Source organism: Amphiura filiformis, chromosome 15, assembly GCF_039555335.1.
Source record: "Amphiura filiformis chromosome 15, Afil_fr2py, whole genome shotgun sequence".
Lineage (NCBI taxonomy): Eukaryota > Metazoa > Echinodermata > Ophiuroidea > Amphilepidida > Amphiuridae > Amphiura > Amphiura filiformis.
In genome coordinates, this window is record NC_092642.1 from 22,166,477 (window position 1) to 22,184,559 (window position 18,083).

The 18,083-nt window shown below is 37.9% G+C and overlaps 1 protein-coding gene across 1 annotated transcript; it reads right to left on the reverse strand.

The window, feature by feature from the left end:
* Window positions 1-972: 972 nt before the first annotated feature.
* Window positions 973-9,690, reverse strand: LOC140171389 (uncharacterized). The gene is made up of 4 exons (XM_072194634.1): window positions 9,524-9,690; window positions 8,766-8,826; window positions 2,618-2,835; window positions 973-2,130 (listed from the first exon to the last, which is right to left on the reverse strand). Exons 3-4 carry the CDS (start codon window positions 2,805-2,807, stop codon window positions 1,658-1,660), a joined length of 663 nt encoding a protein of 220 aa, XP_072050735.1. The 5' UTR covers window positions 2,808-2,835; window positions 8,766-8,826; window positions 9,524-9,690; the 3' UTR covers window positions 973-1,657.
* Window positions 9,691-18,083: the final 8,393 nt, after the last annotated feature.

Consider the following 18,083-nt stretch of genomic DNA (forward strand, 5'->3'; position numbering starts at 1 on the left):
ATGCGCCATCAAATTCAGATTAACTAAAAGGTATAGCAGAAATTATTTGTTGACAGGGTGTTTACACAGTAGTCGACTTCAAAACAAATTGTGAATTTGACTTTTACTTCATTACTTGCTCATGCTTCAAATTACCATGAAGTCGACTTTTAATTGCATGTTCGTTTACACTGCAAAAGTCGAGTTTGAAGTCAAGTTTAAATTCGACAAATGTTGCTCTGGGTCGTCATTAGTAGCCGACTTGTGAAGTCGAGATCAAATTCGACTAAAGTCGATTTCAGGATCTGTGTAAACGGGGTCATTGACAACATTTTAATGCAAGCACATGAACTGATGTGCATGGCAAACATGTATATCGACATTGGTAACAATATAAAGCAGACCTTCTCAACTAGTTTATTTGAAGTGCCAACTGGGAAATTTTAGGGATCATGAAGTGCCAACATGTTAAGGGAGGATTTTGCGAGGGAGCGTGTGCGCGACCGAACGCACAGCGGGTGGGGTCCGTGGGCCCGCATTATGGCCCCTAGAGGGGTCCAGTGTGAAAGCCCTGGCCGCGGGGGTCCAAGGGGCAGCGCCCCCGGAAGCTCTAAGCTTTAAGGGCTTTCTAAAGGCTCAGATGTGGTATTTTCACCCCTTTTTTGTTAAAAATATATGTGAAAAAAATTAGTAAATTTACCGTGCGCCACTTCGACTTACTCCAAGCGCCACAAGTGGCGCGCGCGCCGCCAGTTGAGAAGGCCTGATATAAAGCATGACATATATTGTGTACTTGGAAGCATGATTAGAGCATGAAGATTGAGTGAAGACACTACTACACTACATGTATTAACCAACATAGAGATTAGGCTAAAAAAAAAAAAAAAAAAATTTAGGTTGCTCTCAGAGACCGACCCAAAAAAATCAGAAATCTTGGGTCGGTTTTTTTTTTTTTTTCAATCACTTTTAAGAAGAAACCTTAAATTTGGACAATCAAGGACATTTTATATTTGTTATTCACTCATTTCATTTATTAAATGCATATTTTATTAAAAATAAGTATTTCCATTTAAATTCTGTCCAAAAGCACACAAATTTTTTTAATGTAAAATGATCAAGAATTTGTCAATACTAGCCTTTTCAAAATGGAGGAAAAATAGAGGAAGCGCCCATGAAAAAAAAAAAAGGATCGACCTACCGACCTTCCAAATGTTTGTCTTGGAAGGGCAACCAAACTCTTTTTTTGGCCTTAGAAAGCTATAGTAATACCAGGCCTGAAACAGAGTCCATAGGTCATCACTTATTTTCACCCTTGAACATGACATACCTGCATGTTTCTTGAATTCATGAAAGGTCAAGTATGTCATGCTACATACAGCTACGTCTATCTCTTCACTTTTTTTGAAAGAATTTTTTAAGCCCAAACTTCCAAGATGAACTTGAGTCAGACTCAGGTGTGGAGGACTGGTCCTTCCTTGACTTAGAAGATGAAGATTCTGAAGACTGGCTCACTGACCGTGATGCATTGGGTCTTTTTCGTTCTTCTGGAGGAGTGAATATACGAACTAAGCTTTCCACAAACCTCTCAAACTCAACATCGCTTTCACCCTTTGTTCTTTCTTGTTGTGTTTTTGAATCGCTAGAAATCGATAAATGCGAACTGCTTGTTGAGTTTGTCTCATCTGATATGGGCGTAGGATATGTTAATGAAAAAAATAGAACTTAAGTAACTTGGTAAACTTTTTCTTCTCTTCCTCAGCAAAATAGGGACCACATTGCCTTTGCTTAAATTAATATCATGAGTAAGACTTGTATACATCTCATTCATAAACCAATTGTCTTCAACTGCTTCCGGGCTAAATAAGAGCAAAATTTTCCATGATTTTTCAATTGCTTCTGCAATATTCAGCACATGGACTCTCCCTATAGTTTGATCACGATCGTAACGGAAACCTCGCAAACGCTGTTCCTTTTCTAACACTTGAAATATCTCATCTGCTTCTTGAATGTTCTTCGTAGTAAACCAAAGTACAAAATCAAACTCATGTTTATGGATTTCTGCATACTTGGCTTCACTCAAACATGAGTCAGTTGAGCTGATGGATGAAGATGAGGATTGCCTTCTGAATGTCCTGGATGAATTAGGCACATCTGAATCAAAAAAAAAAAAAAAATGAAATAATTTTGTCCAAAAAAAGAAAAGTAAAGAAAAAAATATTTTTGGAAAAACAATTGAAACAAAATATTATAACAATAACAAAAAAAGAAAAGTAAAGAAAAAAATATTTTTGGAAAAACAATTGAAACAAAATATTATATAACAATAACAAAAAAAGAAAAGTAAAGAAAAAAATATTTTTGGAAAAAGAATTGAAACAAAATATTATAACAATAACAAAAAAAAGAAAAGATATTGAGAGCTATGGATAGTTTCACAATACTTTGTGGGTCATATTTTTGCAAACAAAAGTCTAAGCACCTCCGATTTAAGAGAGTTATTTAAAGTTGAAGTGAGGGATTTTGTGTACATTTTCAATGGCATATTTAGTTCTATTATGGTACTGCAAAGCATAATGGGATACTCCCTTCAGCTGCTGTGATTACAAATACACAAAATAGAAAAAAAAAATAGTCACACCTGATTCATCACTTTTGGCTGTTGATGAAGTCTGTGCAGTTGCCATGGTATTTCCATCATCGCTAGTTGCTGTAGAACTTTGTGAAGTCAGGGTTACCATGCCAAAGGAGTCCTTGTCAACACCTGATGATGACGAATTGGAAAATGAAGAGCTACACGAGGGTTCGGAGAACCCTGCTGCTCCTGCCATGATTACATCTTTACAACTTTCAAGCTACCTGTAAGAGGAATACAAAAAAATGGTATTAATACCTGGGTCAAATTTGATGTACCAAACAGGGATATGAAGCTCCCTGTTCACAGTGGTGTGGGTTATCATATGGGGGGACATGATGGGGGCACCAGGCATGATTGGGGGGCACAAGCCATTTTCAGCAATTTTCCTATGGGATTTTCTTTTCAGATGCCCCTATGAAGCATGTGTTAAGTATGCCTCACAGTGTCATCACCCCGTTATCTTCATGGCAGAAATCGCCATGGTAGGTTGAATCCATCGCCACGCATGGCCATTTTGTATCGACCTGTTTAATAGTTTTGAGTCGCATAATGGGCCGAAGGACATCTGACTAAGGCTACTGACAATAGCCCCGACTAGGCCGGTGACTGACCTCGCTGTGTGTGAGTCGAGCATGGTACGCCATAGGTCATATGCTTTTAGACTACCTCCACGATTGGCCTATACACTGCGCTATATAATTCGGCACATATAAATCAGAATTATTGTCATTTTTTTACTCAAGATGCAAGCTTCTTTCTCAAGATGCAAGCTAACGACTATCATATCTGTTTAAAATAATAGCTTGTCTTTTGTTTTGAGTTGAAGAAATACTCATACTGGATGACTCATGTCCCCAGCGGGAATCAAGCGGACCAGACCATATGTGAATTTGAAAGGGCCATAGATCAAAAACTATAGGTCACAGACATTCACCATCATTAACTTTTTTGTTCAGAATAACTAGGTTGACATAATGACATATTTTTGAAATCAATAAAATATATATTTATTTTTTTCCCCATGCAAAATTACATTTTAGCTCAAAATTGCCAAAATAGCACAAAAATATGGATTTTGCCATTTTTTTATATTTTAGAGTTGTGCTGTGACATTTTTATTCACCAGTGTTAGACATCCATGTGATATGTAAGGGTGGTGCAATAATTATGTGTACCCCGGGGTGAATTCTCAAAATGGTCTGCCAAAATCGCTTGCCCCCCCTTTGGCCGTGCCAAAAACCTTTGCCCCCCCTTTTGACGTGCCAAAAACCTTTGCCCCCCATTTGACGTGCCAAAAATCTTTGCCCCCCCCTTACACATGCAAGATTTTGGGGAACACGAATTTAAAACCTTAAATTGTCTTAACATATAATGCGAGTGCAGCGAGCAGGAAATTTTGCATATTTGAACGTGTTCAGAACGCTTTCCTCGCCTTTTAGGGCGTAATATAAAACGGTGCCCAAAATATCTGTGCCAAAATTGCTTGCCCCCCCCTTTCGACCTGCCAAAAATTGCTTGACCCCCCTTTCGACCTGCCAAAAATGCTTGCCCCCCTTTGGCCTGCCAAAAATCTTTGCCCCCCTATATTCACTGGGGTACACATAATTATTGCACCACCCCTAACATCTACAATAGAAATGAAATTTCTACTCAATTTATTTTGAAAGTTGTACAGCTATTTTAATATTTGACATTTTTGGGCAAAAATGGAAAAAAATCATGAATAAAAACTCCCCTTAAAGGGAAAGCCAGCTTCAATGCAGAAGATGCCTTGTAATTAGTTTGGGTGGTGGCATTTTTAGGATCACTCTTTTTTATGATCCATCATGTTTCATGACAGTCCACCAAACCATCAATGATGAGAACATGCACACAGAAACAGCAAACCAAACAACTCCTATAACTTCCTGTCAATTAATTACTCCAAATTGTTCTGTCTTTTTTGTCTTTTCTGCCTTTTAGGCTACCCTTAGCTCATTATTAATATAAAGAAATGCAGTTTTTAGTTAATTGGCTAAAAACTGCCATCCTACTTGCCTTATACATGCACATTAATTTTATATTATAATAGGCCCTGAAATTGCATCGAATTTTTCCCGTTGAAAAAACAAAACTGATGTTTAAGATATAAATTATTTCATAAATGACATTTTGAGTCATTTTTATCCATAAAACGATACAGGATATAGGATATTTTTACTTTGACTTTTACGTCCATAAAGGTTTTAATCATGTTATCAATACACTCACATCTCATGCTGTGCTGATCTCCAGGAGATCTGCAAATGTAAATCTAAGAACGCCTGATAACAAGGATTCTATAATTTTCTTTCGTTGATATGCTGTGGAAACTATTATAGGCCTGGCATGAACTTTTAATGTCATATTTCCTTCAAACCATAACTTTTGAAATTCTCACTCGCTTTCATTCGTTGAAACGGCAAAACATACTTTCTTTTTCTTACAAATCCAATAACATGTCTATTATATATTTTCACCATAAAAAGTTCCACAAAGTAATTCAAACCAATGCTAGTACCCCGTAATCTCTTTAGCAAACAGAGACGATCTCCGAATTAGATAGCCAGCTAACGCTGGCGATAATATAAAGAAATGCAGTTTTTAGTTAATTGGCTAAAAACTGCCATCCTACTTGCCTTATACATGCACATTAATTTTATATTATAATAGGCCCTAAATTGCATCAAAGTAAAAAAACAAAACTGATGTTTAAGATATAAATTATTTCATAAATGACATTTTGAGTCATTTTTATCCATAAAACGATACAGGATATAGGATATTTTTACTTTGACTTTTACGTCCATAAAGGTTTTAATCATGTTATCAATACACTCACATCTCATGCTGTGCTGATCTCCAGGAGATCTGCAAATGTAAATCTAAGAACGCCTGATAACAAGGATTCTATAATTTTCTTTCGTTGATATGCTGTGGAGACTATTATAGGCCTGGCATGAACTTTTAATGTCATATTTCCTTCAAACCATAACTTTTGAAATTCTCACTCGCTTTCATTCGTTGAAACGGCAAAACATACTTTCTTTTTCTTACAAATCCAATAACATGTCTATTATATATTTTCACCATAAAAAGTTCCGTAATTCAAACCAATGCTAGTACCCGTAATCTCTTTAGCAAACAGAGACGATCTCCGAATTAGATAGCCAGCTAACGCTGGCGAAAACTCATTTTTAACCCCAAATAACTCCTAAATGTGCAAAGTAAAACGTGGGAACTTTTTGGATACTAATTCAGACATATCTTTACTCTTGATTTGTTGTGTTTTCATGTTCTGCCCAAGAGGGGACTACAAAAGTGGAAAACCAAGGGCCGTAGAGATGCATGGCCCATAGTCTAGAATGAAGACTTTGTTCTCAAACTATTCTTATACAAAGCAAGGTATTTGTGATTCACCACAAACCCAGTGTAAAGTCAGCAGTGTCTAAATTCAGATATTTCAATAAAGCGTACATAAATCAATAGAAATCTAAGGAATGTCAAGGAAATTGAGCTTTTTGGGCACCTATTTCCCAAGCAATTATGACAAGTGATATATCATTTAAGGTGGTACTACTACCCTGGCCAATTTTTGCATTTTTCTCAAAAATTATAGCACATTGGTGACAAGTAAGATATAAGTATATTATAAGGGCAAGGACTACAACTACTGCACTGAAAATTTTATTTCAGCACAGACATCAGTTGTGGAGTTACAGTCAAAACTGAGGGAAAACCAATATTTAATCAATAAATCAATAACTACTTGTCTTGAGTCACTGGACTGTAGTAACTGGATTTCTTGCCCCTATAATATACATTACTTTTGTTACCAGTGTTTTATTAGTTTTTGAGATAAATGCAAAAATAGTCACAAATTTATCAAGGGGTGTAATACCACCTTAAAGCTTGTTTTATAGAGATTGCCACAGTTTAATAATCTATACTGCGCCAATAAAGTATCCTTACACTTGGAAAAATAATCACAATTTCCAAACTGAACAATATTGGGGTAAATTTGTTTTATTACATAATCCTGCACATTATGACACCACATTGAATCCAATGTGACCTCAAGAAGCAAAGTTACAAGCATTTGATTAGACGAAGGTCCAGTTTTAAAAGTGGCAAACTGGCCTATTCAAAACTCGACAGACTAGACATCTGGTTTGAGAGTGGTGAATGGCTAATTTATGCGTTTGGCTTTAATTTTAAACATAAGGAACAAAAGAAAACTGAAACAAAAGAACTGACAAATAAAATGAAAGTTATGAAAATATAGAGAAGTAAAAACTGAAATAAAAACTTCTTTAAATAACGCTTCATTGAAGAAATTGTGTTGTCTCTTTGTTTCGCTTTTGTTGGAATCTTTTTACGCTTTGTATAGGCCAGTTTGTCACTTTTAAAACTGGACCTCGTCTATTCAATTGCTTGTAACTTTACTTCTAGAGGTCACATTGGATTCAATGTGGTGTCATAATGTGCAGGATTAGATAGTGCATCTATTAAAAAACAAATTTACCCCATTATTGTTCAGTTTTGGAATTATGATTATTTTTCCAAGTGTAAGGATACTTTATTGGCGCAGTATAGGAAACTCAGTATTACCACTTTACACTGGTTTCGTTGTGGATGGTCACATAGCAACATTACATTATGTAATCTAGACCTGTGTAAATTTATTGCTTAAAATGTGTCCACCATGACCGCCAATTAACCTTTTATGTAAATCCCATAATTCATCATGGTTAGACCTGAGATTTCAATATTTGACGTCACACAGACACCGACTGTTATCGACCGTCGTATTATCGTCGATATGACCCTAAATCCGACATGAAGTTTCCATGCTATTTTGTCCGAATAAACTTACCGTACGATCATGTTTTCATCGGAAAGTCACAAATTACCTCGCGAAGTTGACCGAACCCGGAAGTAAAACGAACCAGGAAGTGTGTTTACACCGGAAGTCGGCAATCGTAACTCATATCGCCGTGATTTTAAGCTTATCTATCGACTTTTTTCAGCATTTCTAAATCCCATTACAAGTTTCGACACGTGTCGATTGTCATATTTTTTCCCTATCGTCAAATGACGATATCTCAGGTCTACCAGCAAAGGCTTATGGGATTTACCGAAAAAATGAATTTATTCTTTAGATCAAAGATATTCATCTTTGTTTAGATCTTGATGCAAAAATCCCAATATACCAGATCGGCAGGAATTATTAGGCTTTTATCACTATGCTGAAAAGTAGACCCACGTTAAGAAGGATATTATTGATCTTCCTGGTCTATATTTTGTGTGTTATAGAAAGTAGTCAAAGTACATGTATAGGACTTCAAATAATAATTTGTAATATTTCTGGCGAGATGTCACAAGACAATTCTCCAAACAAAATATGTTGATATTAATCTGCGATGTTATAAGTCGAGGTTTAAGGCCCGCCGATTACGAGCTGATCAAGTTGAATATTATACTACCGTACTATAAATAGTCCTGCAAATTTGATGACAGCACTCAATCAATGAGTTATTTATTTCCTTTGATTATACATGTAATTCCCAGTAAAAATGTCAGCATAGAATTTGTGATTTTAAATTTAGTTTGTATGAAAGGTAGAACTTTGTCTTTTTTTAATATTTTTGGGTTTGGGTGAAAAAAGTTTCCACACATCTTTTTTAAAATTAGTAACTACTATACATAATAACAATGGCACAACTTGGTAACAATTTACTTTTAAATACATGCTATGACTCTATAATTTGCCGACAATTAAATGGTTTTGCCGACAAGTCAATATTTGCTGACCAAATTATGAATGGGGGTAATACAGGGATCTATACGATGATTTGTATTTTTGGGTGGATCATCGGATACAGGCAAATGACGTAGAAAACACATATTACCCAATGCACCACACAATTGAATAGCAGACTGGCACAGTACCGGCGTTGGCTGGTTGTACTCATGTAAGCGACAATCGGAGCCTACAAAATGTAGCAATATATCATGACATTGGGAATTATCGCAAATCACACACCCATACCCCCTCTAACACCAGCCCTGACATGCCTGATGAGGACACAAATCTGAAACTTAAATTCACAACAGGTGCACACCTTAATACCTGTTACAGTCTGGTCCGCTTGATTCCCGCTGGGGACATGGGTCATCCAGTATGAGTATTTCTTCAAATCAAAACAAAAGACAAGCTATTATTTCCAGTATAATTATTAAAAGACAGAGATAAAAAGAATTAATCGCGTCTGATGTCACTGTCAATTACGATCCTTGATTGGTTTACACAGGTATAGCGCCAGAAAGGAAGACCGATCTATCTGGTGCTGATCGGAGAAAAGGAATAGCAGCAAATGGCGAAAAAATTACATACTTTTACAAGGCAAAAAGCAGATTTTCTAGGCATTATCAATATCATTGCTGACATGGTGCCTTCGCGAAAGAAAGTTTCCTACTATAAAAACCTAACTTTTGAGATGGTTTGCATGTTTGAATGTGCAAAATTAACAAAGGCGCCCGGTTATACCGCCGCGTTTAGCAAGTCATCATCACGACACTTGCTTGTAAGCAAACCATGCTCGAATTTGATTGACAGATCACGTCAGACGCGATAAAATCTTTTTATCTCTGACTTTAATTATATACTGAAACTCAGTTTACTGGCGTGACTGGAAATTTTCATTTATCATTGCATGGGTTACACTTTTATGTCGTTGTTGGACGCTCTGACCCAACTTTATAAAACTTAAAATATGTGAGTGAGGGCTGCCAGTGCTGCCTGAGACCTGCATGCGTGCTGTAGGCCTATAGGCTATAATTAAACCTGACATGCCCGGGCTCAGTCAGTAAGCTTAAAAATTAACTTACGATTTTGTGGTTTTGACAGGTTCCCTGGATGATAACAAAAATGAAAACTTAACGCAAACAATCCACGTGTTTAAAATAAACCATGCGTCATTTTCGTTTCGATACCAAAGCCCAAACATTTGTTCAAATTCAGGTATAAAAATCGTGTGAAAATCAACAGCTGGCGAACTGGGATTTCCCCATTTCGTCTGACAACAATTAGACAAATGAGGACGCTGTGTTAAATACACCAGCCAGGGGTGCACGACAAGAATTTTCTTTTTTCTATTTTCTTTTCTATTCCGTGTTTCTGTTAGTGATTTTTTTCTTTCATTTGTTTCTTTTGTGCTTTCTTTTCTACCTTTTCCTGTACATGTCCCATTTCAAGTATACTTTGTTTGGCAAATATTTTGATTTTTCTGCCTTTAGGCTACTTCTTTGATAGAAGTAAAAGCCTCCATATACTCACCGCTGTGCGGCAACGCGGCAGGGCGTTTTAACCAACAAGAGCTAACAAGCCTTGATTGTGTCCGTTTGTCTGCAATACGTGTGCGCCATGCCGCGCAGTGGCAAGCGGCAGGGTAGTATGAAACCAGCATAAGCGACATGATCCCCGGGGGCGGACACTCCCTATCTGCAAGGGATGCGGGCATGCAGCCTCGGCCATCATGGACCGGTATGGGGCTTTCGGGTCAAATGTACTTACAAAAATATGGGGTCATTCAGTACACAACCTGAATAAAAATGGGGTCATTCGGTATGAAACTTTAAATAAAGGGGGCCATTGGGTCACAAACTGTACAATTGGGGTAGGCCTATTTGGGTACATTGCCAAAAAGGTGTCATTGAGTCCCGGCATTGAGTAGGCCTACAAGTGCCAAAACTGTGAAAAAAACCCAACTTGGATACCTTGGGAACTTGAATCAATATAGGCCTAACAATTGGATGATTGAATTTGAAAATTCCCATTATTTCTCAAGGAATAAAAAGGGGGTCATTGGGTAGCAGGAAATAGAAAAAGGGGGTCATTGAGTACCTGAATTTTTTTTAAAGTGGGTCATTGGGTACAAGCCGGTTTGAAATAGCGGGTATATCCCGAGGCACATGATGCATATCCATTATGGAAGTGCCCCCCGGCGTCAATCCCGGAAGAACGGCAGGGGGGGATGTGTCCGCCCCCCTCCACATGACCCATTTTTGTTCTTTTCAGCCACTTTTTGACAATTCAGGATGATTGTCCACCACACTTTAGGGAGTGTTCATACATTGCAACATTGGGCCCGATGGCAAAAAAGACATTCATTGCCCCAATGCTGCAAGCCAATGTTGGTCGAATGTTTGGCCTTACATTGGGCCAAAAATAGAACCCAACAAACACAAAAATGTTTTAAAATGTTGTTACAGATGCGCAGTGGCATCATCATGAGCAGCAATTATTCAGATGGTAGGCAAGGGGGGGGGCAATTTTTCAGGGGGAACTTTGATGAAAATGGTCAAAATTGGCTAAAAATCCAAAAAAGGGCGTAAAATGTTTTAGCTATCAGGGCGGCTAGCATCCCACGGGGTGGGGGATTCTGGGGCAACAGCTGCCCCCTTGCCCCCTGGCTACGACACTGCAGACGCGTTTTGGTTTAAGTTGTACATAACGTTTTACTAACAATCTATATAATAATACGCATCGTCTGTCTGTCTCTCTGTCTATCTGTCTATCTGTGTGTCTGTCCGCCTATTTTCTCGGAGATTAGGGGTCGCACGTTCCTCAAACTTGGTGGGTGAGTGCAGCTTGACCCCAGACAAATCAAGTTTGTATTGGTTAGTGGGTCAAGGTCACCAGAGGTCATCTAGGGGTCAAATTAGTAAAAACTGTTTTTCTCGGAGACTGATGGTCGCACGTTCCTCAAACTTGACGGGTGGGTGCGTCTTGACCCGGGACAGAACAAGTTTGTATTGGTTAGTGGGTCAAGGTCACCAGAGGTCATCTAGGGGTCAAATTAGTAAAAACTGTCATATGAGCATGCAACTTGGTGGGTAGGTGCATCTTGACCTAAGACGGAACAAGTTTGTATTGGTTTGTGGGTCAAGGTCACCCAGGGGTCATCTGAGGTCAAATTAGTAAAAACTGTTTTCCGCCTATTTTCTTGGAGACTAGGGGTCGCACGTTCCTCAAATTTGGTGGGTGGGTGCATCTGGACCTCAGACAGAACAAGTTTGTTTCGGTAAGTGGGCCAAGATCACAAGAGGTCATCCAGGGGTCATCTGAGGTCAAATTAGTAAAAACTGTCGTATGGGCATGAAACTTGGTGGGTACAGTCAACTTTTAGAGTCAAATTTTTGGAAGGTCATTTTGGAGTCATCTGGGGTCATCCAAGGTCAAAGGACCAAAAACTGTTGTAGTGGCATGAAACGTGGTGGTTACCGTCACCATTTAGTGCCAAATTTTGGAAGGTCATTTAGAGGTCACAAGGGGTCATCTGAGGTCAAATTAGTAAAAACTGTCCTATGGGCATAAAACTTGGTGAGTACAGTCACCATCAATCAGCCAGGTAATCGTGACAGCCGAGAACCGCCAAATACGGGTAACCGCCTAGTCTATATAATAATACGCATCGTCTGTCTATCTGTCTATCTGTGTGTCTGTCCGCCTATTTTCTCGGAGACTAGGGGTCGACGTTCCTCAAACTTGGTGGGTGGGTGCAGCTTGACCCCAGACAGAACAAGTTTGTATTGGTTAGTGGGTCAAGGTCACCAGAGGTCATCTAGGGGTCAAATTAGTAAAAACTGTCATATGGGCATGCAACTTGGTGGGACAGAACAAGTTTGTATTGGTTAGTGGGTCAAGGTCACCAGAGGTCATCTAGGGGTCAAATTAGTAAAAACTGTCATATGGGCATGCAACTTGGTGGGTAGGTGCATCTTGACCTAAGATGGAACAAGTTTGTATTGGTTAGTGGGTCAAGGTCACCCAGGGGTCATCTGAGGTCAAATTAGTAAAAACTGTCGTATGGGCATGAAATTTCGAAACTTGGTGGGTACAGTCAACTTTTAGAGTCAAATTTTTGGACGGTCATTTTGGGGTCATGCGGGGTCACCCAGGGGTCATCTGAGGTCAAATTAGTAAAAAAGTCATATGGGCATGAAACTTGGTGGGTACAGTCAACTTTTAGAGTCAAATTTTTGGGTGGCCATTTTGGGGTCATTCAAGGTCAAATTACTAAAAACTGTCGTATGGGCATGAAACGTGGTGGGTACAGTCAACATTTAGAGCCAATTTTGGAAGGTCATTTCGAGGTCACAAGGGGTCATCTGAGGTCAAATTAGTCAAAACTGTCCTATGGGCATAAAACTTGGTGAGTACAGTCACCACCAGCCAGGTAATCGCGACAGCCGAGAACCCCCAAATACGGGTAACCGCCTAGTTAAATATTAATTGGGTTATAAACAGTGGTGTAGCATCATAGGGGCACAGGGGGCACAACCCCCCCAATTGATCTGAAATTTTAAAAAATTGCCAAAAAAACAGGTTGTGCCCCCCAATAATAGACCCAGTTTCCCCCAATCATGGTCGGTTCCCCCCAATGTGATGACCCACGCTACATCACTGGTTATACATAGTTATAAAGGTCATGTTAACATTTTAAAAATGTTTTATAATTATGGGAAAAAAACCACTACAACATTAGTGTTGTATGTTATTGCAAACTATATATTTTCTGGCAAATGCTATTGCAAAATAAACATCTCAAAAAAAGTAACTGACCCCCCATAAATAATGACCATTATTCAAAACCGGGTAATTGTATTACAAATCTGTAAAATGCATTGGAAGCACATTTTGACACCTCATTTGTAGCAATTGACTAAATTTTGACGTCACAGCGTACATTTAAATCAATGTAGCCCAAGATTTGAAAGTTGCAGTAAATTCTATTGATTTTGCATTCAGTGTAATGGATGGACATCTGTGTGATGATATCTGAGTGTTTTTGTATTGTAAAAATTTGTATGTAAGTGCAACTTTCAAATCTGGACCTTACTACATTAAATTGACCTGTGTTTTATTGTTTTCTGGGCCATCGTATCAAATAAGGTGTCAAAATGCACAGAAATAAATTCTGCTTCCAATGCAGATTTTCAATACAATAGCCCCTTTTTGAATAATGGCCATTATTTAAGGGAGGTTAGTTACTTTTTTTGAGATGCTTATTTTGTCAACACAGGGTTTGCAATAATTATGAGCCCTGGGGAGGGTACAATGGGGAAGACTTTTGAATTTTGGCAATCCAAAAAGGGGAGCAAGCAATATCCCAGCAAACATTGTAATATTGGCCCAGTAATGGCTTAAACCGGTCTACTTCTGGCAATACCGGACACGGCTGACGGAATAACGCCAGTACAAATCCGATACTGGTTAATGTTTGGCCGCCGTTTTCTTATCAGGATAAGCTGTGCCGCATTTGGTCCATTATTGGGCCAATTGAAGACTACCTGAATATGGCATCGAGCGGCATGTACATACTGGCCCAGTTAAGGGCAGAAACTTGTTGGCGGGCTTGTAGGCCCAGAGTACCGGCCCTGTATTGGCACAATGTTGCATTAATGTGGGCGTGGTTTTAAAACCCTGACATTTTTTACTATCAAAATACAATATTTGATCATTATCACCTTCATTCTGAAGGGCCACATGTTATTATTATTATAAAGAAGAGGCAGCGAGTTTACGCTTGTTCCGAATATTTCATTTACTGCCTTGTAAAGAATCTACGTGAGCAAGGCATAATTGTTATCTGATGACACCATAGAATATATATGTTATTTATCAATGGCTCAGTTTTGTGAGCTTAGTTTGTTATCGAACTTAAATACTTTGCACATCAGGTAATACAAATTCAATTATGCTGAGTGCAAGTAAGTTTCCTTTTCAAAGGAAATATCTGGTTGAACAGGTGAAACTGACCAATAATGCCTGAACCAGGTAAAAGAGCAATAGAAGAACACTGCACAGCTAGACGTGGACCAATTAAAATAAAATAAAAAGGACCAAAATTGGACCATTACCGTTTACTTACGGTTTCATAATGGGAATATATTGGCAATATTATATTGGCCCAGTACAGTATTGAATAAATTGGACCTGTACTGGGCCAATTTCAACTCATTTTGGCCCAGTGCTGGTAATATCTATTGGGCCAGTCGAATGCCCGTGTGCACGACCGTACCGGACCAATACAGGCTGCCATTCTTGGTCCATTATAGCAGCTTTTATAGAGCCAGTATCGGGCCGATTGTATAATGTTTGCTGGGATTTGGTAAGTTGAAAGGGTAGGGGCAAGTGAATTTTGGCACACATTTACGGGGCACACAGATCACACAATGTTCAAGCAGTGTTTTGGCATGGCATTTGGAAATGTTACCCAGGGCGTCTCATAATTGAATACCTGAGTGGAAGAAGGGCCCAACGCATCATAACTGTTTTTAAGTATTAAGAAAAAACTTGGAAAAGTTTTACAGACAGAATGTTTTCATCTTCAGGGGACCTTTAATACATGGTAACATGAACATACAATATTACATACATTCGAAATTATATATGTTTCCATGGCAACGGTACATGTCTTAGTACCAGCTGGAGTTGGGCCCTTCTTCCACTAAATATACTGCAAGTGCCAGTTCCGTAAACAGATGTGTTATAAATAGCTACAGAAATTGCACAAGTAAAAGCATGTAATATGTTAGCAAGAAAGTTTATTGTAGTGAAAAGCAGATTTCATGGATGAACAAAATTCCTCTTTAACCCAATATTTGTGGAAGAAGGGCCGAACTCCATGGAGTTGTGCTTTTCTTCCATGAAAACCATGATTAAGTGTATGTGGAAGATTATTTAGAGAGTGGATTTTGGCTCATCTTTCCAGTGGCAGGGGGGGCAAAGTTAATTTCAGGGGGCAAAATCAACAAATTTTGTGCAATATTACTGCAAAAAGTGGAATTTTTCGTAATTTGGGTTTTTTTTTCTGGGGGGGGCAACAGTTCTGACTGGGGGAGCATTTGCCCCCCATCCCCCGTGACACCGCCACTGCATCTTTCACACACAAGGAAGAACAGTCTAGTCTGCAGGCAATACACTCATTTTTGTAAAAAATGGAGTTGGGCCCTTTTTCCAACCAGGTACTAGTATTCAATTATTGCACAGTTCCTAATATGTGACCATCCACCACGAAGTGGTAGAAAAGTCGGCTCTGGATCATTTTCTGTTTATTGCAGATTTTGAAAGAATTCACTTTCAGCTTCAAAATGAAACATCAACCAGCTTCATCGGACATCTGGAAGTGAAGTTGTAGTTCATCAAAGGTCAAATTCTTAGTATATTCAACATAGAAATCCAATTACTGTTTTTGATTGCATCTCAAAATGGAAAATGCCGACTTTACGACCAGTTTGTGGTGGATGGGCACATAATTAGAAAATTTGCAATGTTTTCTGCATATTAGAACACCAACAAATGAAATGATGGATAAGTTAAATTGGACTAAGCTTGACAAAAGGTGGTACAATCATTTGTTAGCTATTGTTTTAAAATGTATTAAAGATCAAGGGCCTTCATACTTATCATCCAACCTTACATTTACACATTCTGTACATAACATTGAAACCAGAGGCTTTTTTTTTCTCTTTTCCACCGAGCACACGCTTCGGTGCCAGTGCTTTTATTTTGTTTTGTTTTTATAAACAATAGAACAATTAAGGAGAATCACAAAAAATCATTAAAAATCACAAAGAATTACAAATGCAACATTGATTACAAAGTGTTACTACATTTTAAACTTAAACAACAAATACAAGAGTACCGTATTACTTAAAGAATCATGTTATCTGAAAACCAGTCTTTAAAAATCAAATAAGATACAGTACATGTACATCCGGTACCAAAAGAAAAATTAAAAATCAAACCTCCATTTTTTTGAAATGGGCAGAAAGTTTTCCCCTTTTTTTGGCAATAAAATACTCGGTCTCTCTGTTGTTTTTAATAAAAGCCTTACAACTCAAAAAATTAAGCTTCTTTTTTTGAAATTTGCAAACATAAATATAGTATTTTATACATAGAAACCAGAGGCTTTATGTATCAAAATGGAACTCTTAACTCTGGTAAACGTACTTTTAATGTTAGAGCTGTTAAAATATGGAATAATCTTGCATCTAACATTCGTAGTAACTTCAATACAATGAGTCTCTCAATGCTTAAGAATGCTACTTTGTATAAGGGACCGTTCACAAACACTTCTAAGGGGGGACCTGATGCAAAAAAAATTCATCGCCCCCCCCCCCCCATTTTACAGACCTCAACAATTTCAGGGCTCCCCCTTTTGACATGAAAATTATGGATGAACCTCATAGAATAGCTGCATATAAACTTAATTTTTTTCAGGGCCCCCCTTAGGAGGGTCAAAAGTTTTCAGGGCCCCTTTTTGCATCAGGCCCCCCTAACAAGTGTTTGTGAATGGTCCCAATGTTTATAATGTAAACATAATTATTTCATATTCAAGTATGTATATTTTCCCTCATGTACTCAATATGAATACTATTTAAGTTGTATTTTAATTTGTTAATGTACGCCTACTATAAAAGTTGCAGGGCCCCCAGGAAGATCAGTGTTTTCATTGATGGGATTACCCTGCTTTAAAAAAAAAAAAAAAAGTATAAATAAATAAATAAATGCATCAACAGAACACACCACAACCCAGGTTTACCAAAAACTTACCACATTAAAACTCTCCAAATGACACTCTCCCACTTCAAAGTAGAAAAATCCCCAATATATTGACATTACACCGCATCATCCCAACTTATCCAATACAAACATTATACTCTGATCAGCTCGTAATAACATCGTGGATTGATATATACTGCGCCAATAAAGTATCCTTACACTTGGAAAATTAATTACAATTTCCAAACTGAACAATATTGGGGTAAATTTGTTTTTTTAATAGATGCACTATCTAATCCTGCAAATTATGACACCACATTGAATCCAATGTGACTTCAAGAAGCAAAGTTACAAGCATTTGATTAGACGAAAGTTCCAGTTCTAAAAGTGACAAACTGGCATATTCAAAACTCCACAGACTAGACATCTGGTTTGAGAGTGGTGAATGGCTAATTTATGCATTTGGCTTTAATTTAAAACAAAAGGAACAAAAGAAAACTGAAAAAAAACCCAGAACTGACAAATAAAATTAAAGTTATGAAAAGTACAGAGAAGCAAAAAGTGAAATAAAACTGCTTGAAATAACGGTTCATTGAAGAAACTGTGTTGTCTCTCTCGCTTGTTGGAATCTTTTTGCGCCTTGTATAGGCCAGTTTGTCACTTTTAAAACTGGACCTTCATCTATTCAATTGCTTGTAACTTTACTTCTTGTGGTCACATTTGATTCATTGTGGTGTCATAATGTGCAGGATTAGATAGTGCATCTATTGAAAAAACAAATTACCCCATATCGTTTAGCTTTGAAATTGTGATTATTTTTCCAAGTGTAAGGATACTTTATTGGCGCAGTATAGGATGGTGTACACACAGGCGCAGCAC

What these genes read in the sequence shown, in the direction of transcription:
- LOC140171389 (XM_072194634.1), bottom strand. Translation starts at nt 2,807, where the DNA reads ATGGCAGGAGCAGCAGGGTTCTCCGAACCCTCGTGTAGCTCTTCATTT. An exon ending in AGCCAAAAGTGATGAATCAG is followed by an intron (nt 2,131 to 2,617) that starts GTGTGACTATTT and finishes TTTTTGATTCAG; the next exon opens with ATGTGCCTAATTCATCCAGG.